Below are 23,773 nucleotides of genomic sequence, written 5' to 3' on the forward strand. Positions count from 1 at the left end.
AACTTGTATTACCCCCAATACAACCTTTCTACGCGTTACCCGCAGTCTCCAGTTTCCACCAATCATTTGCTTCTGCACGTTTTCGTGTTCAACCCCACTATGTCAATTTTATGTTATGTTTTAAAGAGGGATCGAAGAGAGTTGTGACAAAGTCGATTTGCCAAAACCTACGACCATTACCGAAGTGATAACATAACAGCGCAAATTTGTTTTTTTAAAAAGTACTATTTCTAACGGTAATCTAACGGTCATAGATTCTGAGAACCTACTTTTCCTTATTATTTTTAATATATAATTCAAATCACTTTGAAATTAAGGATACTATCAATCTATCAGGAATATTTACTTTATTTATCAATAAAGAATTAACTTTTTTTAATTTTTAAAATTGCAATGTTAATTATTAAATTATGTGAAATTATTATAATACTGTCCAACATTTAACATCATATTTTATGAAGGAAAAGAATATTGAATAAACAAAAAGTTTTACTGTTAAACCAAAGACTGAAACCTATAAACTTCTTTGTTGAGTAGTTTCTTGATTGAAGAAATAATGTTCTCAAGCTTTTGATTCAATCCCAAGGGCTTGAATTACGTAATGTTTACTAACGCTGAACCAAGTTTAGTTGTAAAAATGAAATAAATTAATAAAGCGAGTGTTAAACATTTAAATAAATTACAAACATACTTTTTCTTTATTTAAAAGTAAATAACTATTATAATAATAAATTGAAGAAAAAATAATTATGTAAAGTTGTACCTTTATTATAAATAAGTAACGACAAGTCAATTTTTTTTTGTTTTAATTATCATTAAGGGATATTAATTTCAAAATAAATAAAATATTAATCCAATATCAGTAAAATTTAAACAGTAAATCAATCCCATTATTATGCAATAAAAGGGATGATGATCAGTCACGTGGCAGAAACATTAGTCACGTAACTGTTACCACGTGTCTGTTCGATTTAAAAGATCTAAATCTATTATATGGAAATTTAGTTGACATCTCATATGTTTCTGTTTTTATAAATATTTAATATACTTTTCGATTCTTCATCAGTTTTAGTATAAAATGTATGTTAATGACAATGGTAGAGTCTTGTTGTTGAAAGAAAAAAGATTAATTAGTAGGATCAGATACCTAATTTTATTTAAATTCAATTTAAATAATTGTGTAACTTTATATCTATAGATTCTTATTCGACTGGTTATTGTTGAATAAAAATCTAAGCCATGAACCTTACGTAGATACTTAGGTATATAGGCAAAATTTGTAAACGATTCAATAAACTTTGTAATTTCAGTTCCACTTACGGGCTGTCAATTTAATTTAAGTCAATAAATATAATCTATTTGGAGTATTTTATTAAAAATTAATGAAATATTTAGGATGTTTATAAATATCATATAGCATAGCCTTCAATAAATTATATTTATTCTCCTATAAAAAAAAATTTAGTTTCTCATATAGATGACAGTGATTTTATATGTTGAAAGTATTTGTTTAATATTGTTGAAGGAAAGCAAACAAAAATAGATTTATTTTGTTTTAATAGTTATATTTTAAGCATTCATTTTTCGATTAAAAATTATTCTCGAAATCTTTACTCATTTTTATGCATAAAAAAGATATGATATTTTTATATCATAGTAAATTTGTCAACTGTCATAGTTAGTTTGTGATTGTTTTTAGTAATTAGTTTTATTATTTTTTTTTTTACATATTGCTTATTTGATTTGTAAAAACTATAATAATCAATTTGAAAGTTTTATTGCAAGTTCATTTTATATTTAACTTAAAGTATTATCAAAACTTTATTAATATCACAAGTTTGAAGAAATAATCAAGTTAGTATTTTTGTTTTTTGTCACTTCAAGACTCTTTTTTAATATTTATTCCCTTAAATTTATAATAATTTATACAATAAGAATACTTTATTTTAATATGATGATTGGACTCGAGTTATAATGGATATACCCATTATTGTAAAATAAACTTTAGCTTATACTAAAAAATTTTTTTAATTTAACTTTAGCTGATTTAAAAAATTCGTCTATTAGAAATTAATATATTAAGGTATTTAATGATTAAAGATTTGCATAAAAAATTATAATGAAGTATAAATAATATATAATTGAATGAATGCCGAAATTTCCAAATTAAAAATTTTTGAATACTTGTACTCACTGAATTCTCTCGTGAACGTCCGCCATTGGCATTCACACGAATATCCGATGGCCAATCCCCATTTTGTGAATACATAACTAGTAGTCAGTGCCATTTAGTATAAAGTTGAATACTATTTAGTCTGGAGTGAGTAAGTGGTAACCGTTTATTAACGAGTGTGAAAGTTTGGCAGATTGACGTGGAGGTACTTTATAATAGATCGTAATAATAACATAATAATTACAGGGGCATTATTAATAAAACATGTCACATCAAACAGGAATAAAAGGTAAAATTACTTGAGTTAAGTTTGATTAATTCTTTAAGTTACACAAATGGATGCGTATCTATCATTTTTAACCTCAAAATTTAGCCACTCCTCCAGTTTATTTATTTGATTTTAACATTTTCAGCAAACGATGCATTGAAAAAAATATTTGTCAGATGTCGTGATGGAAAAATACGAGTATTAAAAGTTTCTATAGAGAATGGTATATCTGTTTTCAATACAAAAATCTATTTTAAATGTTCATTTTTTCATTTAATACTGTATTTTTTTAGAGGAACTCGTTCCGGCAACATCTTCGAAACCTGTTGGTAAATGGCAAGACGATTACGATAAGATGGTGAAGCCATTGATAGCAGAGAATCAACCGGCATATATTTTATATAGAATGGATACAAAATCACCGGATTCTGGATACGACTGGCTTCTTATTTCATGGTCTCCAGACACTGCTCCAATTAGACAGAAGATGCTGTACGCTTCTACAAAAGCTACTTTGAAACAAGAATTTGGTACTGCATCTATAAAAGATGAACTTCATGGAACAGTAATAGAAGATATAATATTGGAAGGTTATAATAGACATAAAAAGAATGATGCTGCTCCAGCTCCATTAACTTCTGCTGAGGAAGAACTAGTTGAATTAAAGAAAACTACTATTCATACTGATTACAATATAGAAACAAGACATCAAACTTTAAATGGCGTAGCTTTTCCTGTAACAGATGAAGCTAAACAAGCAATAACAGGCCTAGGAAAAGGGATTCATGAATATGTTCAATTGAAGATTGACATAGAGAAAGAAAAGATTCATTTAGTAATAGCTTGTGATGTCTCTCTGGATAAGTTGCCTACAAAGGTACCTGCTGATGCTGCTAGATACCATTTATACAATTTTAAACACACTCATGAGGGTGATTATATAGAGTCAATAGGTAATTTTATTGATCAATTTTTCAGTTCCAAATCAACTCAAATCGTGCAACTCATTCAATTATTGTTTGCAGTATTTATTTACAGCATGCCTGGGTACAGCTGTAGCATAAAAGAAAGAATGTTATACTCGTCATGCAAAGCTCCACTACTTGATCTCATTCAATCATTAGGGATAACTATTGCCAAAAAGGTTAGTATTTACATATATATCTTAATAATTAGTATAATTAATATGAACAGTTGATCATACCAATATAATTATTATTTACAAGTATTTTCCATTTCAATATAGTAATGATTTAATTGTGAATTTTCTTTGCACGTTGCCTCATGTATGATTAATTGATAATTAATTAATAATCAAGCTGATTAATTGATATTGCCAGCATGAAATGTATATAAAAACTAAAAATACTTATCGTGTGATAATTATTACTAGAACAATGATTGAATGACATTTTATATGAATGCATATAACAATCACAGTTGGAGGTAAATAGTGGAGACGAGTTAGCAGACATGTTGGAGGATCCTCCTACGGTAAAAGAATTCATCAGCACAACCCCTGTGACCCCGATGTCGCCTTCCGCTCCCCCGCAAGTTTTTTCTGAGAAAAAATCAAAGCAAAAGCGTTCATGCGTCTTGAGTTAACAGGTTTAAGTGATAATATTGAAGGTGTTAACGTTGCAAGATTCATCTAATATTTGAATTTACTATTATGCTATAGATACGCACACATAACTGCACTAAAATAGCTCATTGATTTATTAATAATTTTTGAAATTTTTTTATGATGCTCTGAAAACAAACAAATTATTAAGAATAGAATGGATTATATAATGTCCAACGTGATATGTATACCTGCATAGCAAAAATAGGACGAACGGTGTATTTTTCTAAATTCTCTTACAAAAATTGTTGGTATACAATTTTCGCTTTCAATTAGCTTTGACATAAAGTGCAAAATGTCTGTGGTAATGAAAAATTTCCATAACGTAATTTTTTTATTCGAAATTATGTCAAATAATATATATTATCAGTTATTGTATTTTATTTAAAAACTCATGTTAGATTATTGACCTGATTTATATCTGGTCAGAAGTGAATTTTAAGTCATGCCTTCGAATTTAATATTAACTAATTAAAATATTCTAAAATTTTATTATTAGAACTAATTAATTATATTAACATTTAAATTTAGATTACTTCTAATTATGTGATAAGGAATATTCGAGATTCTTTTATTCAATTTTAATTCGTCAATTGTGATTTGTAAATTTTGTATTTTTAAAAAACAAAGTCTAGGAAAATCGAAATATAAGGAATATTTATTCCTAGTCTTATAAAAGTGATATATACAGATAAGTTATCAAATAACATTTTTATGTAAGTCTTAAAGGCTTGACTTTGAAATTCAATTCAGACACAATTTCAGAATTTAACGTTGTATTTGATTATGAAATTTTAAATCATATATTAGGTGGTTTATTTGTCGATATATGATAATGAGAAAATTAGATAAATTTCAGACTTAGGTATGAATGCTATTGACCTTTTTTCAATTATTTCTTTATCAATAACTAGATATTCATATGAATATATATATAAATAGATTATATAAACAACGATATAAGCCTGTTTTTATAATACTCTACACAATGTACGTATCTAACAAAAGTTTATTTTAATTGTTGATTCGATTTGTATCGTATGCCTCAATGATTGCCAAATTGATTAAAAATTTACGTGTAAATGTGTACGATGGGAAATTTGTAATTATTTCGTGTAATTAAATTTATTGATTCGATTGTGACAGAAGTAATGACTCATATTATATTAAGACTGATCAATGAGTACCATCGATTATACAGTTGATAAATAAGTATTTCTTCGAAAATAATTGTGAAAATCCTCCATGTTAAAGGTAATTTTAAGCCATTAAATTCATTTTTATGAATAAAAAAAGCAAATGTTCGTATAAAATATTCACTGAACAACACGTAGGTAGATGATTTGCAATGATGTAGTGACACGAAGTAAATTTAAAAAGGCATTCTATTTTTTGTGATCTGTATTTTTTTAAATAATATATTTTATATAATAATCGATTATTCTGTCAACGTTGCAATTAACACTATTAACCATCTTTGGCCTAAAGAAAGCTAAAATAAAAAAACTAACAAATCTATCTATTTCAAATAATCAGACTTTTTATTTTTTAAAAGTATTTTTTCTTTCTACATTTATATTCAATTTATGCTGGCTTCGAAGGGAAAAAAATATTTATAAGATGCTTTTAAATTGAAATGTGATTAATGCTCAAAATACATCAATTATTGTTTTCCGATTAAATTATATTTTTTATCATATATATATCTTGATGCATGCAATTTTCTTTCACTTGTATCATTCTCGGCCTATTCTGTAAGTTTTTATTAAATTTGATTATCCGTATTTTTTTGTACAATTTTATTTTCAATTTATCATGATTAATAAATTGTAAACCTTGCCAATATTAATGAATAAAATATATGATTTAATATCAAGTTGTTTATTCAATTGATTTTAGATAAAGTTTTTAATGAAATTATTGAGATAATAATATAGATTTCACCCATAAAGCTTTAGCACACAAACAGCAAAGGTAACTATTCGAATGGTATGTAAAAAACTATTAGTTCACTGAAACTTACAGAATAGGCCTGAAAAAATATTAGTTATAATTGTCAAATAATCTAATAAGATAAAAAATATAGTAGAATAATTTTTGTGGACTTTTTTCAATGTGTAGCTAGAAATAGATGATGGCAAGGATCTTACGGAAGGATTTTTACAAGAGGAACTGCATCCAAAAGTTAATTTGCATCGGCCGAAATTTGCCAAACCGAAAGGTCCTCCAGGACGAGGTGCTAAACGTATAACTAAAGTCCAGGATTTAGACAGACAAGAAGATTAGTTTTGCATAGTGTTTTTATTAATTTGAGGTTTATTAAGGTAGTAGGGACTGCAAACAGCTACAAGATTTTATCTTTTTATTGCATTTTTATTTTTGGATTTTAATTATTTATTATTTATTCCTAATTTTCTTAATATCTTCAAGTTTGATAGTATTTTTAGAATAATCACATTTTTATCAGGCCTATTCTGACAATTAAAATGAGAAAATTATATATTATAATGTAAATAATGGAAAGTATCAAAAAAGATATAAACTATTTGTCTTATTCAGTAAGAAGATGATGAGTATTTTATAATTATAGATTTTTATTTATCATTTCTTATGCAATTATAATTTTTCAATTATTTATGATGAAGGCCTACTTTGAGTGCATTAGTAACTTCAGTGAACAAGAAAACGTACCACATCCGTACTATTATTTTCTGCAGCCAAAGTTTTGTTGTAAATAATTATTATTTTATTAAGAAATTTGACGTTACTAACAACCATGAAATAACGATTTAATCATTTTTATTTTATCTAAATTAATGAATAAATAATAATAAAAAAAATTTATATAAAATTTATTTAGCTGGCTCTTCAAAAAGAGTATCTAATGATTTTTTTTCTGATTCTTCATGGTCTTCTCCGAATTCTTTGGCTGTATCCTTACGTGAACTTTGAAATGCTATACTGTAATTTCGATATTTTTTATTATTAGAAAAATATATTCACATATATAATAAATCATATTTACAGTACCTTTTACGAAGAAGATAAAATTCTTTTTGGAGTTCAGATAATTCTCTAAGATTCGAACCTGATAACCAAAAGATAAAATTAAATATCACTCCAGCTGCTGATCCTAAAGATGTTCCAACTATGCATCCAGCTATCATTCCTCTTATTCCCATATTTATTTTGTAAAGTGTTCCAGTAAGACTGCCCGCAAGAATATATTCTGTAACTCCATGCCCGCCTAAATAAGCAGTTAACAATGTTACTGTTGTCCTATAAAATTGATTTTGATTAAATGAATAAATAGCCTCAAATATAACGCATAAAAATTTATAATATTTACAAAAAATACTTACATAAATACAGTTGAAAATGAGCCAACTTTGATAGCCCATTTTAAACCATGTCTTCCCATACCCAAAAAAACATTATCTTGTAATTTACGTTTAGCTTCGATGTGACTTGGAAACTTAGTTGCATCATTATTTTGAATAAAATCATGAAAAGCTTTTTGTGAACCTAACGCTGAACCATATAAACCACCACATAAAGTGCAAAAAAGACTTGCGTTCGATAAATTGAGTAATGCAGAATTGATTTCTCCATTTTTACTGAAATTATTTTATGCGTGTCAAATTAATTAAACAATAATGAAATTTATTAAATTTAAATAAAAAATTTTCCTACTCTTTTTTAAATAATGCTTTAATTCCTTCCCAACCTATAGGCTGTTTTTCGTCTTTATATTTTGGTGTAAGAATTTCGTCATAACTTGGCTTGATACCACTCAAAAAAGCTAAGTGGTAAGGATGTAACTTTCGAAAATATCGTGACATTTTTAATAAATCAAACGCATAAATAGATATTCACAATTTCATGTTAATGAACAAATCATTTATTGTACTGAGAAATGTGTGTAGAAAATTTTTTAATCAATGCCGGCAACATTACTGGCTCGGTCACTATGATAATATGTTTATGCACATGTATTATTTCCTAGGAACATTAATTTTTGACTATTCTTTATATATACCAAACCTGACGAAAATTCATCTAATTCTAAATACAGCATTTTTTTTCGAAACAAGTATGTACATATGTAGCTATTTAAGTAAATAATTTAATTTACTCTTTATTTGTTACATCTTGAAATAATTAAAGCTGTCAAAGATTTTTCACAGATTATTTCAACAAAAATGATATGTTTTTTGAATACTTTTAGTTCATTTTAAAAGTATTTTGATATCACCGGCTTGGTTATGTAGAATGTAGGCCATTTGTAAAATAATGACATTCGAATGATGACATTAGTTATATGTATTTTAAATTTATAAATTTAAACGTTAACGTAAGTTTGCAAAAATGGTATTTTTCACACGTATTTTAGCTTACGCAAAGGTAAACTCTCTATGATATGTTTTAACTATCCTATCTCATACATATAATATGAATATTTATATTAATAATGCTTTGTTTTTTATTCGAAAATAGCCACCGAGGAAATATCTTCAAAAAGGTTTTATCGATAATGTAAGATTCCATGTACGAGGAGGTGCAGGAGGTTCTGGTCTTGCTCGATATGGTGGAATAGGTGGACGTGGTGGAGATGTTGTTATTGTTGCTACTGAAAAAATGACGTTGCGTGATGTGATGAATAAATATCAAAAAAAATCTATTTATGCTAATCCTGGATACGATAGTGAAAGACGAGGTATTCTCGGCAAACCTGGAGAAAATATTGAAATCAAAGTTCCTGTTGGCGTAACAGCTTATGATTCAAATGGCGCTATCATTGGTAATTATTTAAAATTATTTCTTAATATTAACAATAACTTTATTATTGATATTAATATATTTATGTAATTATTTGTAGGAGAAGTAGATAAACCAGGTTCAACGTTAATCGTTGCTAAAGGTGGAATTGGTGGATGTCCGGAAACTGGTTTCAGTGGTCAAAGGGGACAAAGAGATACAATTACTTTAGATTTAAAACTAATTGCAGACGTTGCTTTAGTAGGATTTCCTAATGCTGGAAAAAGTACTCTCTTAAATCTTATTTCTAATGCTAGACCAAAAATTGCTGCATATCCTTGTAAGTATTTTATTTCTTAATAACGGTTAATTAAATTCCCCATTCTATAAAGATATTAAACATATTGAAATTTAATTATTTTTAGTTACTACTATGAGACCACATCTAGGAATTATAAATTATCCAGATTTAAGAACAATCTCTGTAGCTGATTTACCAGGACTCATTGAAGGAGCTCATAATAATATTGGATTGGGTCATAAATTTTTAAAACACTTAGACAGAACAAAATTATTAATTTTTATTGTTGATATTCAAGGTTTCCGTTTATCTACTAAATATCACGCTAGAAGTTGCTTAGAAACATTAATTTTACTTAATAAGGAAATGGAACTTTATCAGCCAGACTTAATTGACATGACTGCAATTCTCATTGTAAATAAAATGGATAGTCCTAATGCTGAAAAAACATTTAAAGCAATTGAGCCAGCTTTGAAAAATTTAGCATGTGTCGTTGATGATTATCCAAAAGAAATGAGACCTGAAAACGTTGTAAAATTTGAAGAAATTTTTTCAACCTCATTAATTTTAAAAAAAGAAGATGAAATAAATTTAATTAAGGAAAAAATTAGATACTATTTAGATAAACAAGCAGAGAAAGAACTTGAAAACAGAGAAGATCCGATCGAAGTTAAAGTTTTTAATAAATTGAAACAAGAGTTGAGAATACATTCACCAACGGTTGTTTGAAAATGTTCAATATATGTATATATTAAATTTTGAATATAAATTTTATATTGGACATGCCTATTTTTGATTTAGCTTTTTTTTTTTTTTTTATAAAATTGCTTTACAGCTTACTTTAATTAATTAAATAACCAGCTCTTGTCTATTTATGTGCCTATTTCTCTCTTTAGAATAGATGTTATGGTTTTATTTAAATAATCCTGTTATAAACAATGAAGTTATTGAGTTTATTTAACATCCGTAAGGATATAAATTCAAAATATTTCTCATTAATTTTAATAAAGACTTTTAATATATTTTTACAAAAAGATTTTTTCACATGAAAATTCATTAATTGTAATTAGAATATTTTTAACCGAATATTTCTTTTGCTCGCATCATACTGCATTTTATATCTTCAATTTTAATCTTTCCTGTCCAATCTTCTCCTAAAGGTGCTTTGCCTTGCATTTGAACTTGTTCTATTTCTATTGAATCTCGGAGAATTCCAACATTTGCATGCCATCTTTCCACACCATTCCAAGCTATCATTACTCCATTATCGGTACATAATCTTGGAGGAGGTTTTACTAAACGATAAGACATTTCATAACAGATCATTTCTAATATTTTTCCTATAAATTGATTGGAAGCTACTCCTCCCGATACTACCTAAGATAAAACAATCACAAGTTAAATTTGTTCATGTATAATTCATTAAAATAAATTTTAATTCATTGATAAAACATACTAGAGTATATTTTCCATGCGGAATTAAATTTTTAATATCACAGAATATCATTGCTCGTTTCAATCTGATAGCAATATGTCGAGCTATACCCCACTGAAACGCTGCACAGAAATTTTCATAATTTGGAATTATTTCATTTTTAGCAGTATTGAATTTTTGTTCTTGTTGCTCGATCGTCAATTTAGCAAAAGTTTTTAATCCTGCAAAACTAAAATTACAACATCTTGAATGTGGTAGAACTACTGGAAATGTAAATTGTTTGGGATTTGTTGCTTTAGTAGCAGCCAATTCTATAGCTTGCCCACTAGATATATTTTGATATTCTGGAATGTTATGTATTTTTAGTCTACGTGCTACCTAAAAAAAAGTATTTCATATTTTATGTATTTTTAACATTTCTTTTTTGTTTTAAAATTATTTACTTTATCAAATGCTTCACCAGGAGCATCATCCAGTGATACTCCAATCCTATAAAACTTTGATTCATTTTCGACAAGTGCTAGTAAACAATTTCCTCCTGATATTAAAAGAGTCAAAAATGGGAAATCAATCTGTAAAAAATATAATATAGTCTTTCTTCAATTTAAGTATCTTATTTCAAGAATTTCACATTTATATTATTTATTGACTGTAAATATATCAATAATTTAATATTCTATTAACTTTTTCAGTCATTCTTGCAGTCAAAGCATGTGCCTCCATATGATGAATCGGAATAAATGGTTTATTTGCCATTTTCGAAAGTTTTTTTCCAAAATTTACACCAATCAAAAGCGATAATGGTAAACCAGGTTTGACAGTAGTAGCGATAGCATCAACATCATTTAGTGTAATCTGGGCTGATAGTAATGCATTTTCATATACATTTTGAATATTATCTTTATGTAAATCTCTTGCTATATTTGGGACAATTCCACCATGCCTAGAAAATGAAATATAAAGTGAAAGAAAATTAATATCAATACTATTAGCTTTGAAATTATAAAATGTTTACTTAATATGAATATTTTGTTGACAATTTAAAGCTTCACCTAAAATTTTCCCTTCTCCATCAACAATTGCAATGCCAGTATCATCACAACTAGTTTCAATACCTAAAATTCGTACTGGCCGATCTTCATAACTTTTCACACTGAAGCAGTTTATAAAGTTAAATTTCATTAAATGACACTGTTTGTTGCTTAAACAACTAGTTAATGTTTTTATGCGATAAGTAAACATTGACATTATTTGAAAAATTCAATAAATTTATTATAACACTTCGTATTTATGTTGAGTTCTTTACCGTATAGTCTTTATGAACACAGAGACATAACCTGTGAATGATATATACATATGTATATCTATATATACATAAATGGTAATAATTTGCTGTTTTAAATAAACAATAATATTTATTCTAATTATATATCCGTATATTTTAATGATATATCATAATGTAAAAAACACAAAAAACAATAAACTATCTGAATATTGAATATTAATAAATCCATATTGACAATATTTATTTTCATATATATTTCATATTTATATTATATTTTCAAACCTGAAAACTCATCAATTATAATTAATTGCATATTTTTTATTATTATGTACAAAAAGTAATGGGTATAAAAATGTGTCAAGTCACAGACTTAATGAAAAAAATAGTTTTTTCAATTTTTTAAAAAGTAACAATTTGATTATAAATACACGGATAGAAATAAAAAATATAATTGTTTACAAAGCAAAAACTTATTAATATAGAACAATATTTGAATTTTAATAATTTATTAAACCGTCACGCAGCAGAATAACTAAAAACACTAGACCATTTCATTTTCAAAAATGAATAGTCCATTAATCACCTTTCAACTGGTATTCGTTGAGTGTTGGAAATTGATGAAGAAATAATCGTTGAACTGGAATTGATTGTAGCATTTGCAGCTTGCAAACGTCTCTTTCTTGCTTCTAATTTTTGCATTGCTTCTATTCTATTTCTCTCAATTTCTTCTGGCGTACGAGTAATCTGCATCGACTGCATACTTGATGTTATACTGTTAGATTGATGCTGTGATTCTTCATTACCGTATTTATTTTCACCATTTCCTTTTTCTGCTCGATATCTGTTAACATTGTACATATTTACATTATCCTTTTGATTATTAAATGATTCTGGCACATTTGAATCCAAACTAGAAGAGGTCCATGCTCGTTGAATTGTTTGATCAGCATTACTTACGGCTTTTCCACCATATACTCTGCTACCTTTCGAACCTGTATTAGAATTTGATCCACTTTTCAAACTAGAACTTGAATTAGTTCGTGACGAGTCATGAGATTCACTGAGACCTTGCTTTACATTTTTACCTGTTGGGTTATCACTACAATCAAAATTAGAATCGGAATGACTTTTAGATTTAAAAAATTTCCAAGTACGTGTCGGTGTTACTGTTGACTCAAATTTTGTTATTTTTTGAGATCTTATTTGGGGTCCCGAAGTTTTTGTTGCTAAATACTTATTACCCAATCCGATTTGAACTTTTGTAGGATTTTTTATTAAACTATTAATACTAGTAGTATTATTTTTAGACAAATTACTATGAGGTTTCAAAATTGAAGTTGATGGCACTTTTGGTAAAAATTCATTTGATAATTTCATGGTTGTCGAAATAATTGGATTGATGTTACTACTTGTTTGTATCCCAACACGCTTGACAGTTGATGAGTACAAATTATTTTTAGATATATTTTTTGTTTCAGTACTGTCACAACTAACTAAAAAGTCATCAAATGAATCATCTGGAATAAATAAATCTATATCATCAGTCTTTACAAGGGTTTGTTTCTCAGGAGTTCTAGATATCCGTGAACTTGACCGATTTTTATTTAAAAGTTTCTGTGGTTGACTTACAATCCTCGTATTAACATTATCATTATTATTATTATTTTCATTTAATGTTCCGATATTTACACTATTTGAAGATCCATTACTCTTTAACTTTAAAAGATAATTTGAATTTGGACTGGGATCGTTATTTATTAAACTTTCACTATTACCGTTATTTATGTTACCAGTTGGAGAAATATTCAATTTTTTTTCTGTTTCCTGGCTAAATTTTATTATCACTTCATCCATAGAATCGTTAAACAAATCGTCAACACTCTTATTATCTTCTTGATTATCAATCTTCAGTGATAAATCTTTATCATCAATAATATTATTAGTATCAGCTTCATCATCAATATCGTTGAATCTAATTTTCATAGAAGCATCAATAATTGTACCAATTTTGTCATTGCTTTTTATAGTTTCTGAATAATTTTTATTATTGTTAATTTGCTTTGTTAAAGCTATCATTTCAGCTTTAAACTGTTCAATTCCCTCAGTATTTTCTCGTTTGATTAACTGTTTCCTTATCGGTTTATAGAAAAGTGGAGAGCTTGGAGGACGTTTTCTACGTATTATTGCAGTTCTTTTAGGTGTCGTAATATCACTGGATTTTTTACTATTATCATTGTCATTTTTTTGTGCCGCGCTATTCCAATCCCATGTAACTTCAATATTTTCATCTTGTGTTAAAGGGAAACTCGACCGATAATCAGGAGAATCTGAACCATCTTGAGATTTATTGCTATAATTGGAATCATGTCTTTTGGGTGTACTTTGAGTATATAAATTCGGTGTTTCTTCAGGTTTCACTTCTTCAAGTCGTATTTTATTGTTACAAATTGAGGACTCTAAAAAAAAATAAAAAAACAGAAAGTTAATTAATTTCCTATACACTGATAAAAAAAAATAATATTTAAATTATATGAGACAAATTTATCAGTATAAATGTTGGGAAAAACTTACCTTCGATTTTTATTAGTGACGTACTATTTGATTTTTTATTTCTTATATTATGTTTTCTTTGTTTTATCATCATTATTTACATTGATTTCCATATAAAAAAAAAAATTACTTCAGAGATAGAAGAATTAACAAATTTTTAATGAAAGAGTCATATTTTTTGTGATCTTAATGTTTATAGGCTATAGACCTACTAGCGTATAGAAAGACGCAAATACTTTTTTAAAAACATCAGTTTCAGTTACATAACCTTACTGTTGGAACGTCATGTAAATAAAATTGCCAAAAACACTTAAATTTTTGAACATCAATATAAAAATTATATATTTTTTTTTTTATATTTCTAAACTATTAATAAGGTAAAATCATAAAAAATTTTACTGCTTAATATTCTAATACATTTTAAAATTAATAATTCATGAATTTATCATTTTATATAAAAACGAAAATGGAATTTTAAATACTAAATTCGGAATTTTTTTTCGATAATATTAATAAATCCAATATTCATAAATTAATAGAAAATATGATGATACTTTTTCTCCTCAGCCTTAATGAAATTTAAAAATTTTACAGAAATCATCAAAATGGCAACATCATCAATGAATATATCTTGGGAGCCTTTAAGGTTGACTCATACAAAGCCTTCATTTAACAACCATGAATTAGCTTTAGCAGCTAGACAAGATCTCTGGCATAAATTTATTATCTTCGACGTTGGAGACTATAGTATGGAAACTGTATTAGATGCTACATTAGCTTCATGTCAACCAGAAGTATTAATGCCTATGATGTATCATGTTGATCGTTTAAATAAAGCAAGTTTTCTTGCTAAATGTACTATAGCTGCTATAGACACACTTGTAAAGCAAGGACTGGAAATTAAGTTACCTGATGATCATGTACTTAAAATGGATATTGTTTTAGGATTTATTAATATGCAATCATTGCCAATAAATCAACATCGTGTGATTTCACAAGTATTAATATCAAGATGGGATTCTATGAAGAAGTCTTTAAATCTTGAGAATTTTCATCACGAGCCCAAACTTAAATCAATTTATTGTCCACTTTCATCTCCAGGAGTATTTGTCTTTGTTTTAAAATGCTGCAAACCACGAATGGGTAATCTTCGAGATAATAAATTACCTATAAGAGAATTGATCTTAAAAAATAATGGATTAGTCGGTGTAATTCTTTATGAAAAATTATTAGGATTTAGTCTTACTAAATTAGACTTAAGTTTCAACAAAATTGAAAACATTGATTATTTACGATACTTTTCGGAGTTTAAAATAACCGAATTATGTTTAGATGGAAACCCTCTGTGTGCAGATTACTCTAAACCAGAAGACTATATTAGAGCTGTAAAAAATGTTTTTCCTCATTTACAAAAATTGGACGGAGTTGTAATTGACGTTGCACAAAAATGCACTCCAATGATACAACAATATTTTCTGGATGATGGTTCACGATTGAGTCTCATTAAACAGTTTATTAAACATTATTTTACTTTATATGATCAAAACGATCGAGAAGTTTTAGATGGTCTTTATGAATCAGATTCTTTTTTCTCATTTACTTTCGGAGATATAGCCAATCCTCGTCATCGACAATTGACAAAAGTTTTAAATCTGAATAGAAATCTTATAAAAGTAGTTGATTATTCTAGATGTTATAAATATTTATTTCAAGGATCTTATGAAATTATAGAATGTTTGAGGACTTTACCTCCAACTTTTCATGATTATAAGTCTTTTAGTATTGACATAATCCATCAAGGACATCGTTACGTAGCTTTTTCTGTGCAAGGATCATTCTTTTATCGTGAATTTCCTGTATCTCTACTTTTCAATAGAACTTTTATTGTAGTTGAAGTAGAAGATAATGAATATAGAATAATCAATGATCAATATCATATACAAAGTGGTAATTCAACAATGATTGAAAATGACTGTTTAGCTAAATTAAATGTAGTACCTACTTTTACTCCAGTTTATCTCGGAAATCAAGAAAAAATACAAATGATAGGAGCTCTATCAAATATAACTACAATGAATAAAACTTTTTGTCGAGAATACCTTGAAAATATTGGATGGGATTTACGTGCTGCGTTTAAAAAATTTATAAAAGCCTATACAGTAAATAATATCCCACCACATGCTTTCAAATCTATATGCTAATATTTTCACATGGTGTCTAATAAAAATTTTGATATCAATATCTTGTGAGTATATCTAATTCTATGTGAGTATGTCTATATAAATGTAGGTTTTGAATAAAAAATATTACCAGCAAAGACTAGTATCAAAAATTGTACTTATTCACTTATTTGTTATTTCCTAATTCATTTGAATAATTCAGTTATAAATTCAATTAATTAATTTAACAACCTTGTTGTGTATTTAATAATATAATACTCTTATTAATATATGGAATTGTATTCACATTTGAATTGACTCCTAGTTCAAAAACCTTTTGCAATAACGGTAGTGCGTGTTCTGAAACAAAAAAATATTTTCGATTAAAATATGAAATATTTCAATCAATTTACTAATAAATTATTAAATGTTTAATTTCTCATATCAAACATGAGTATTAAATTTTACCTTGCATACACAGAACGATTTCTGGTAATTTATCTAATGCTGACATTAAAACATCAGATCTTGGACTATCTAAGCATCTTTGAAATGCTGATAGAATATTGGAATTCGTCGTTGGTCGATTTTTTAATAATCGTGTTAATAAATTATGAGCAAGTGTTCTAATATTTCCTTGGGGGGATACTAATAATTCTGCTATGTTGTCTATGGCAAACTCCAAAATTGAAGGTTTCTTTATTGATAAATGGTCGATATCCTGGAGTGCTGAGAATACATCTGAAAATCAAATAAAAAATAAACGTAAACAAATCATTATACAAATACATTTCGAATTAATTGACAACATTTTTACCTTCGCCTTGAATTTTATTTAATGTTGTCATTAAGGATGGCCAATGTGCAGGTAAATTTGGTTCAGGCTGAACAAAAGGTGATGGACCAGATACAAATATTTCCTCACCATTAGTACCTCTTAATGCTGGTACTATGGATGTGAGTGATAATAAACTTGCTGATCCAGGATAATATGTTTGTAAATCTCGAAGAATTTGAATATGATTATGAAGATACTTCAAGGCTCGTTGAGCATCATGAGATGCATACGCTTGGAGTAAAGCTACAAATCTATTTAATAATGATGCTAAAATATTACGATCCTTGACAGGTGCATAATTTTGAAAGCATTGAAAGTAATTTTCTAAAGTATCTTCTAATGCCGTTTGATATTCTTCATTAAATAAATAAGGCTGTAAAAGTTCCAATAAACTTATAATTTGTGTAAAAAAGTTCAAATGATTCCCTGTACGAAATTCGCTCAAGTTCATATGACATCTTCCAGTTAATGATGATGCAATCATTGGTAGCTGTCGAAGAACCAAAAGAGGATGAACTGCAGCCATTTTTCTAGCACAAAGTTCAAAATCTTGAGATTTAGAGATCCAAGATTTATGTCTTGATGTTGCAGCTAATGCTGTTAATAAAGAATGACTCATGCTATCAAGAACTGATCCAGTCCATTCAGTAATTTTTGCACCAGCAACAAATTTCTTCGCTTGAAACTGATTTAATAGACATATCACTTTCGGAATTTTCATATAAAGATGTAGAAGAAATTGATGTGCCATATCTGCTTCAATACCTTCATCATTACTTGTCATTTTTTCTGCTAAATATTCTACAACACGAGCGGTGATTCTTTCTTCAGTTAATAAACAATGTTGTACCAAGTCTAATCGGGATTCCATTTGTGCTAATGCAGCATTCCTACCACGTCTATCAAAAACTATTATTGCTTCAGCGACAATGTAAGTTATTAAAGTCAATGACTGTTGTTCAGTTAATAATAAAATATTTTCTGGAACATAGTGTTTAGGAGTAAATTTGTCTCGACCTTGCCATAATCTTGGGTTACACGTAAGAGCCCAAAAGAAATCTAAAACTGCCGTAGGATCATAACCATCATCACATTTGATAAGTAAATGACCAACACATTTATATAAAGTCATCCAACTTGCTCTATGAGTTAATAATGTTAAGAGATAAGGTCTGCAAGCATGTGAATTTACAACACTTTCATCTATCTTGACATGAAGTTTTGTTTTACCAAAAAGTAACTTCATTTGAAGGCTGGGACATATACCAATTAGCTCCGGTTCTATTGAAGCTAACCAATCAATGAGTAAACCTGTAGCTCGATTAGCCAATCCTTCATCACTGTCTGAGACCAATAATTTAGCTATTACCTCAACTGAAACATCATTTTTTTGTCTTTTTATTAGAATATCCAATAATTTTCTACCTACACCTTCTAAATTAACTGAATCTGTTGTTTTTAATATTATATAAGGATCTCGATTTTGAGTAAGTATCATTAATTCATTCTTTTTCACTACTTTGTTCTTTTGGATAGCTACAAAGTCTTTCAGAAGAGGCAAAATAGGAGCTTTTATATCACCAATTAATGATATAAGATTTATACACATATTCTTCGCTAAATCAATTATGTGCTTCGATGTATTTATTTTTTTCAAAGGTAAAAGAATAATCCGCATTATCGTACAAGAATATTGAGGCATGTGAACAAGTGATGCGAGAAATTGCTCTACTTGCATTGAACTTAATACACTGCAAATATGTTGAATAGCTAATACGACAGCACCACTTTCTTTAGCCGACTTTTGTAAATCTCGAGCTAGAGTTTTGTGTAATCGACGATATGCTTCAGTTTTTTGACCAAGGGGAATATTTTCTATAAATAATTTATTTATCAAATGGGGAACATCAGTTTTTACTGGATATTGAATCACTGATTGTTTTTTTATCATAGTACTTTGTGGAAGAGGTTGTTGTAACTTTTCCATCTCTAGTGGAGGACTATCTGGTAACTGAGGTTCAAGCAGTTGAAGAACTTCAACGAATACAAGTCCTCCAGTTGCTCCTCTTCGATGTTGAACCTTTACTAATTGAGCCATATATGTTTTATCGAGTACAGCTTCTCCTACAGATGCTGGATCAATTTGTACAGCAACATCTAAAGTATGTAATAATTTACTCATTGATGATACTGGAATTCCAAAACTCTGAATAAAAAGAACTAGTTGTTGAGGTTCTAAATCTTTTAAAGCAGCATCTACTAGTCTTGGTACATTACTTCGAATCATTCTAAGTTTTAACCAATCAGGAATAAGTAATGCTTCTTCACTAGTATCAACTAAAAATGCCTTAGGAGGTTCTCCATTTTGCGGAAACCAAGATTCCAATAAATCATTCGATAAACCATGTTCATCATTCACATCATAGGTTAAGAGAATTATCATTGCATGAACTACTAGAATATGCATCGTACATTCTTCGCCATTACTCCACTGTACTAAAATTTGATCTTGGCTTTCAGACCAAGTATATCCTTCTCCTCTAGGTAATCTGGCTTTTTTTAAATAATTACAAAATATTGATTTAAATGCTTGAAGTGTGTGTTTCGCTTGTGGAGAATCATTATCGGGTTCTGGTAAAATAGCAGCAGTTATTGTACCGCGTTCAACAACTAATTGAGATATTTCATTAGCTAAATCTGTAAGCTCTGGTAAATTATCGTCAATAGTATGTTCTGCTAAAAAAAAAATATATGCACGAACTAATTCTGGATTATTTTCAACTTGACAAGCTCCTCGTAAAGCAGTAGATACTAGAAGTCTTACTGCTTGAAAATGAGGAATTGATGGAAGTTTTCTTAATAGCCAAGTCTCCTTTTCATTTTCTTTATCAATTTCCATACTTTCATCTTCTAAAGGAATAGAATCTAGTATTAATTTTAATCCAATGATTGCCTGAATTCGATTGTTACTCTGTTGACTGCTTAATCGTCGTAAAAAATATTCCAATACCTCACAAGTTTGTTGTTGATCTTCATTAGAATCTGTTAAGAGTTTCTGAAGATGTAAAAGTAATTGTTGTTGCCTCGGTTGCTTTTCAACAGCTTGAGCCGTCGTTGAAAGAAGAAACTCACAAAGACATTGAACTGGTAATTGACTAAGAGAACCTTCACTACTTTGAACGAGATCGGCAAGCCATGGCATGCTCTGAGATGAACTTTGTTGTTGTCTTTGAATGATATCCAATAAAAAATCTGGTTTTCTTGATCTGCAAAGTAAATGCCCAAGTCTATGGGCTACATTGAGTGATTGAATTTGTTCTAAAATTGCTAGAGGGGGTTTTCGAGCTATTCCTGTAGGATCTAAATTAATCAATTGGGATAACAATAAGCTATTTGACTCAGAGATTTGTACTTTGGAAGATGCTGCAGCCAAATGACTTTCATATTCTAAAATGACTTGTTTTTCTATCATTTCTGTTTGTAATTCTTTGGCTCGTTCTTGTTCAATAATTTCTGGAAGAACCATCGTTGGTGGTGGATATAAAAAATGATTTGTAATACACATTTCCATTAATGTTCTTAATATTGGATATGTTTTCCATCCAACGGCACCTATTGTTGTAGGGTTATGAGCTGCTAAAATTAATAAAATAACCCAACCTTTCCAATAAATGTTAGAAATTGCTAGTTTTGGTGCTGTATAGCCTGATGGAATATTAATAGACTCTGGTGGTTGGTAAACACACAATTTAAAAATTTTTTCTATAATTTGCAAATCTTGTGCTTGTAACATTGGAACGCTTTCTGAAGAGTTAATTGATGCTCTTCTCACCAATTGATCTATAATATCCATAGTCTCCAGTTGTGAAAGTCCATTCTCTTTACAAGATCCCATTTTTAATATGGTTAAAATAGTATTTTCCTTCAAAGGGACTTCAGTAACAATTCGCATAAATAAAGATCGATCAGTTTCTGGAGGCCAATTGTCTAGCTTATAGTAATGTTCTAGAGGATCTAACAACATAACTTTACGTAATCCTCTTAAAAATTCTTCTTTCCCTATTCCATACGTTTGTTGTGCTGATGTTAATAGCCATTGTGCTACATCGTGTTGAATTGTTGATATCAATTTGTGAAATTGATCTAGTTGTGATAAATCTTTTCTATCACCTCTTTGAGCAAGTAGCACTGTTTCTTTGACTTGAGGAGTAATGGCCAAAAACATACATAAACATAATAAATCAATTATTGAGGTAAACATTCTATCTTTGAATTCAAATGTTAAAAATTGTTGAGTCATTTGAGGTCGTTCTGTTGTCAATGCTTTCGCTAAAGTCTTTAAATTAATATCGTGACGACAGACTCGAATGATTTCTCTAAAAAGTGTTCGAAGTGGACGAAGATAGTCTTCTCGGTTGATCAATAAATCTTGGAATATTTCTGCTAATAATCGAGCAGATGCGTCTGGCGATGCTTGGAACATTACTGCTATGATTGGCATATTGTTTGAATTTCTTGCATTCGATAATTCATTATAAATAGTATGCTTTAACATTGTAGCTAAATTATCTGGATGAACACTAATTAATTCTTTAACTCCATTTAAATACAAATTAACAACAGCTTTTGTCTTCAGTCTCATTTTTACTAAATGACTGATAACTTCTACATCTCGCTGGGTATGAGTTGTGCAATTATAGCAAACGTAAATCAGAAGTTCTTGAGCAGGTTTCATTAATTTAGGATTATGAAGCCACATTTCCATACGTGGAACAACAAGATTACGTACTTCAACAAGACCACAAGTTGATGAGAAAAATTTTAAAGAATTTTTTGTAATAGCATCTGGTTGTCGTCGGTTTAATACTTCTTTGACTGCTTCTGAAATAATAAATTCAACAACTTCAGGATTCTGCGAGTATCTAGGGCTAACGATGAATTCAGATTTTTCTTTGTCACCAAAAAATTGAATTGTTGAAGCTGTGGCGTCTTCATCTTCCATTGTAGAAGGGCTATGACAATCACGAGGAGCTAATAAAGAAAGTTCATGTTGTAAAGCATTTTTAGGCGGATGTCTGGTGTTACAAGCTGTCAAAATATTGTCGGTAAATCCTTTACATTCCTCATGATCTACCCATACACGTTCTCCCAATGCATCTTCAATATAAAGTTTTACAAATATATCTGGCCAACTATTTTTATCATAAAATCCTCGCATTAATAAATTAGCTGCAAGAACAGGAACTAAAGGATTACCTTTACTTTTAAAATTATGAGCTTGATCTCTTTTTAATAAAGATGATAATGCATGTAAAATACAATCATTGGAAAATATTGATGGTCTTATTTTTGCAAGATACATTAAGCCCATATAAAGTAAAGAATCTGGTTTCCATCGTTGATTTTTTAATGTTTTTATTGCTCCACAAATTAGACCAATTACTTTATCACCTTCATCGTTATCACTGGCTTCTAAAACCATTGGAACCAAATCAGCTGATTCACAATCAATAGCTACAATTTCCCACGCTTCAGCACTAGACATCGGAGGTCTTGGAACAACATGAGCAGCAAGTTTAGGTTTCTTTTGAGGAAACAGTGATCGAAGTGATGGCACTGGAGCTTCTGTTTTTCTTTCTGAACTAGAACTTGATGATGAGGTGCTTGGTTTATTGTGAATTATACCAGATCTTTTAGAATCTAACGATGATTCCACACGGCTACTTTTAGATCCAAGGGCAAATAAGTCCGGAGGATGCTGAGCTATTTTGCTCTTTGATCGACTTATAATTGCAGGTTTATTTCGTTCCATTGTTATTTTTCTTTATTTTCTATTTTAAGTATTCAATTTATATTAAAAGTTCAACTCAATCTAATAAACATTATTTATAGAATTCACAATTTCATATTTATCACCTTTTGTATCGTCTATTTTCATAGGTTATGAACATTCAAAAACACTGAAGAAAAAATGAGATTACGATTCACATTACACCACATTGAATCAACATAAATTTATAACTATCTTAATACCACAATTCCAGTCAACGGCCAGTTTTTCACTGACGAAATAATCTTATCACCGCCGTTTATAAAACTCATAACCTCATAATTATTTTTATTACATTCGGAACTGGAGTAATGCATTTCAATGAAAAGGTATACCAAAGTGAATGAAAAAGAATGCTGTTCATTGGATGATTCAAAAATCCAGTTAGTCTAAAACGACGTCCAAATGAACTGTTTGTATATGTATAGTATGTATATATTATGTATAATTATTCTTCTCTCACTTTTTGGCGGGTTAAATTTATTTACAATTGTTGTCTACTACAACGTCACACATGTCTATATTGCATTCTTTTGTACTTGAGGATAATTA

The 23,773-nt window shown here is 28.6% G+C and overlaps 6 protein-coding genes across 16 annotated transcripts; 3 read left to right on the forward strand and 3 right to left on the reverse strand.

Annotated features, from left to right (window-relative positions):
• Nucleotides 1-2,222: 2,222 nt before the first annotated feature.
• twf (twinfilin actin binding protein) lies at nt 2,223-6,630 on the forward strand. Of its 2 annotated transcripts, none has more exons than XM_035087393.1 (5): nt 2,223-2,462; nt 2,587-2,664; nt 2,735-3,394; nt 3,467-3,585; nt 3,882-4,208. In XM_035087393.1, exons 1-5 carry the CDS (start codon nt 2,438-2,440, stop codon nt 4,044-4,046), a joined length of 1,047 nt encoding a protein of 348 aa, XP_034943284.1. In that variant the 5' UTR covers nt 2,223-2,437; the 3' UTR covers nt 4,047-4,208. The 2 variants fall into 2 exon arrangements, with proteins under 2 accessions (XP_034943284.1, XP_034943283.1); XM_035087392.1 differs by lacking the exon at nt 3,882-4,208 and adding an exon at nt 6,187-6,630 and having other exon boundaries at nt 2,228-2,462.
• Nucleotides 6,631-6,639: 9 nt separating this feature from the next.
• On the reverse strand, nt 6,640-8,049 carry 140up (RPII140-upstream gene protein). The gene is made up of 4 exons (XM_035087394.1): nt 7,759-8,049; nt 7,428-7,682; nt 7,096-7,344; nt 6,640-7,026 (listed from the first exon to the last, which is right to left on the reverse strand). Exons 1-4 carry the CDS (start codon nt 7,905-7,907, stop codon nt 6,918-6,920), a joined length of 762 nt encoding a protein of 253 aa, XP_034943285.1. The 5' UTR covers nt 7,908-8,049; the 3' UTR covers nt 6,640-6,917.
• Nucleotides 8,050-8,097: 48 nt separating this feature from the next.
• On the forward strand, nt 8,098-9,905 carry LOC118069342 (GTP-binding protein 10 homolog). 2 transcript variants are annotated; one of them, XM_035087390.1, is made up of 5 exons: nt 8,098-8,158; nt 8,242-8,469; nt 8,563-8,866; nt 8,945-9,163; nt 9,249-9,905. In XM_035087390.1, exons 2-5 carry the CDS (start codon nt 8,434-8,436, stop codon nt 9,851-9,853), a joined length of 1,164 nt encoding a protein of 387 aa, XP_034943281.1. In that variant the 5' UTR covers nt 8,098-8,158; nt 8,242-8,433; the 3' UTR covers nt 9,854-9,905. The 2 variants fall into 2 exon arrangements, with proteins under 2 accessions (XP_034943281.1, XP_034943282.1); XM_035087391.1 differs by having other exon boundaries at nt 8,104-8,158; nt 8,253-8,469.
• Nucleotides 9,906-10,119: 214 nt separating this feature from the next.
• On the reverse strand, nt 10,120-14,636 carry Tcs4 (Threonyl-carbamoyl synthesis 4). Of its 2 annotated transcripts, none has more exons than XM_035087380.1 (7): nt 14,416-14,636; nt 12,428-14,300; nt 11,575-11,712; nt 11,244-11,502; nt 11,003-11,131; nt 10,581-10,937; nt 10,120-10,501 (listed from the first exon to the last, which is right to left on the reverse strand). In XM_035087380.1, exons 1-7 carry the CDS (start codon nt 14,486-14,488, stop codon nt 10,202-10,204), a joined length of 3,129 nt encoding a protein of 1,042 aa, XP_034943271.1. In that variant the 5' UTR covers nt 14,489-14,636; the 3' UTR covers nt 10,120-10,201. The 2 variants fall into 2 exon arrangements, with proteins under 2 accessions (XP_034943271.1, XP_034943273.1); XM_035087382.1 differs by having other exon boundaries at nt 10,340-10,497.
• Nucleotides 13,906-16,716, forward strand: LOC118069340 (nuclear RNA export factor 1-like). 6 transcript variants are annotated; one of them, XM_035087388.1, is made up of 3 exons: nt 14,630-14,771; nt 14,989-15,537; nt 15,727-16,716. In XM_035087388.1, the coding sequence occupies exons 2-3, from the start codon at nt 15,000-15,002 to the stop codon at nt 16,593-16,595; spliced, it is 1,407 nt and encodes a 468-aa protein (XP_034943279.1). In that variant the 5' UTR covers nt 14,630-14,771; nt 14,989-14,999; the 3' UTR covers nt 16,596-16,716. The 6 variants fall into 6 exon arrangements, with proteins under 6 accessions (XP_034943275.1, XP_034943276.1, XP_034943278.1 ...); XM_035087384.1 differs by lacking the exon at nt 14,630-14,771 and adding an exon at nt 13,906-14,042 and having other exon boundaries at nt 14,989-16,716; XM_035087385.1 differs by lacking the exon at nt 14,630-14,771 and adding an exon at nt 14,290-14,435 and having other exon boundaries at nt 14,989-16,716.
• A 10-nt stretch (nt 16,717-16,726) lies between these two features.
• IntS1 (integrator complex subunit 1) lies at nt 16,727-23,543 on the reverse strand. 3 transcript variants are annotated; one of them, XM_035087379.1, is made up of 4 exons: nt 22,648-23,543; nt 17,371-22,548; nt 17,022-17,294; nt 16,727-16,913 (listed from the first exon to the last, which is right to left on the reverse strand). In XM_035087379.1, the coding sequence occupies exons 1-4, from the start codon at nt 23,201-23,203 to the stop codon at nt 16,798-16,800; spliced, it is 6,123 nt and encodes a 2,040-aa protein (XP_034943270.1). In that variant the 5' UTR covers nt 23,204-23,543; the 3' UTR covers nt 16,727-16,797. The 3 variants fall into 3 exon arrangements, with proteins under 3 accessions (XP_034943270.1, XP_034943269.1, XP_034943268.1); XM_035087378.1 differs by having other exon boundaries at nt 17,371-22,272; nt 22,351-23,543; XM_035087377.1 differs by having other exon boundaries at nt 17,371-23,543.
• Nucleotides 23,544-23,773: the final 230 nt, after the last annotated feature.

The sequence above is a fragment of the Chelonus insularis genome, unplaced genomic scaffold (genome assembly GCF_013357705.1).
Source record: "Chelonus insularis isolate UGA/USDA-ARS -01 unplaced genomic scaffold, ASM1335770v1 contig_407_pilon, whole genome shotgun sequence".
Lineage (NCBI taxonomy): Eukaryota > Metazoa > Arthropoda > Insecta > Hymenoptera > Braconidae > Chelonus > Chelonus insularis.

Excerpts from the sequence above, each read along its gene's own strand:
- twf (XM_035087393.1), top strand. The coding sequence starts at position 2,438 with ATGTCACATCAAACAGGAATAAAAG. Across the intron at positions 2,665-2,734 it reads AAAAGTTTCTATAGAGAATG|AGGAACTCGTTCCGGCAACA; the intron begins GTATATCTGTTT and ends GTATTTTTTTAG. Across the intron at positions 3,586-3,881 it reads GGATAACTATTGCCAAAAAG|TTGGAGGTAAATAGTGGAGA; the intron begins GTTAGTATTTAC and ends TAACAATCACAG.
- IntS1 (XM_035087377.1), bottom strand. The coding sequence starts at position 23,203 with ATGGAACGAAATAAACCTGCAATTATAAGTCGATCAAAGAGCAAAATA. Across the intron at positions 17,295-17,370 it reads AAATAAAATTCAAGGCGAAG|ATGTATTCTCAGCACTCCAG; the intron begins GTAAAAATGTTG and ends TTTGATTTTCAG. Across the intron at positions 16,914-17,021 it reads AATCGTTCTGTGTATGCAAG|AACACGCACTACCGTTATTG; the intron begins GTAAAATTTAAT and ends TTTTTGTTTCAG.
- LOC118069340 (XM_035087384.1), top strand. The coding sequence starts at position 15,000 with ATGGCAACATCATCAATGAATATATCTTGGGAGCCTTTAAGGTTGACT.
- LOC118069342 (XM_035087390.1), top strand. The coding sequence starts at position 8,434 with ATGGTATTTTTCACACGTATTTTAGCTTACGCAAAG. Across the intron at positions 8,470-8,562 it reads GTATTTTAGCTTACGCAAAG|CCACCGAGGAAATATCTTCA; the intron begins GTAAACTCTCTA and ends ATTCGAAAATAG. Across the intron at positions 8,867-8,944 it reads TTCAAATGGCGCTATCATTG|GAGAAGTAGATAAACCAGGT; the intron begins GTAATTATTTAA and ends AATTATTTGTAG.
- Tcs4 (XM_035087380.1), bottom strand. The coding sequence starts at position 14,488 with ATGATGATAAAACAAAGAAAACATAATATAAGAAATAAAAAATCAAAT. Across the intron at positions 11,713-12,427 it reads CAACGAATACCAGTTGAAAG|TGTGAAAAGTTATGAAGATC; the intron begins GTGATTAATGGA and ends AAACTGCTTCAG. Across the intron at positions 10,938-11,002 it reads CTGGTGAAGCATTTGATAAA|GTAGCACGTAGACTAAAAAT; the intron begins GTAAATAATTTT and ends ACTTTTTTTTAG.
- 140up (XM_035087394.1), bottom strand. The coding sequence starts at position 7,907 with ATGTCACGATATTTTCGAAAGTTACATCCTTACCACTTAGCTTTTTTG. Across the intron at positions 7,683-7,758 it reads AAAGCATTATTTAAAAAAGA|TAAAAATGGAGAAATCAATT; the intron begins GTAGGAAAATTT and ends AAATAATTTCAG. Across the intron at positions 7,027-7,095 it reads TTTTATCTTCTTCGTAAAAG|TATAGCATTTCAAAGTTCAC; the intron begins GTACTGTAAATA and ends TCGAAATTACAG.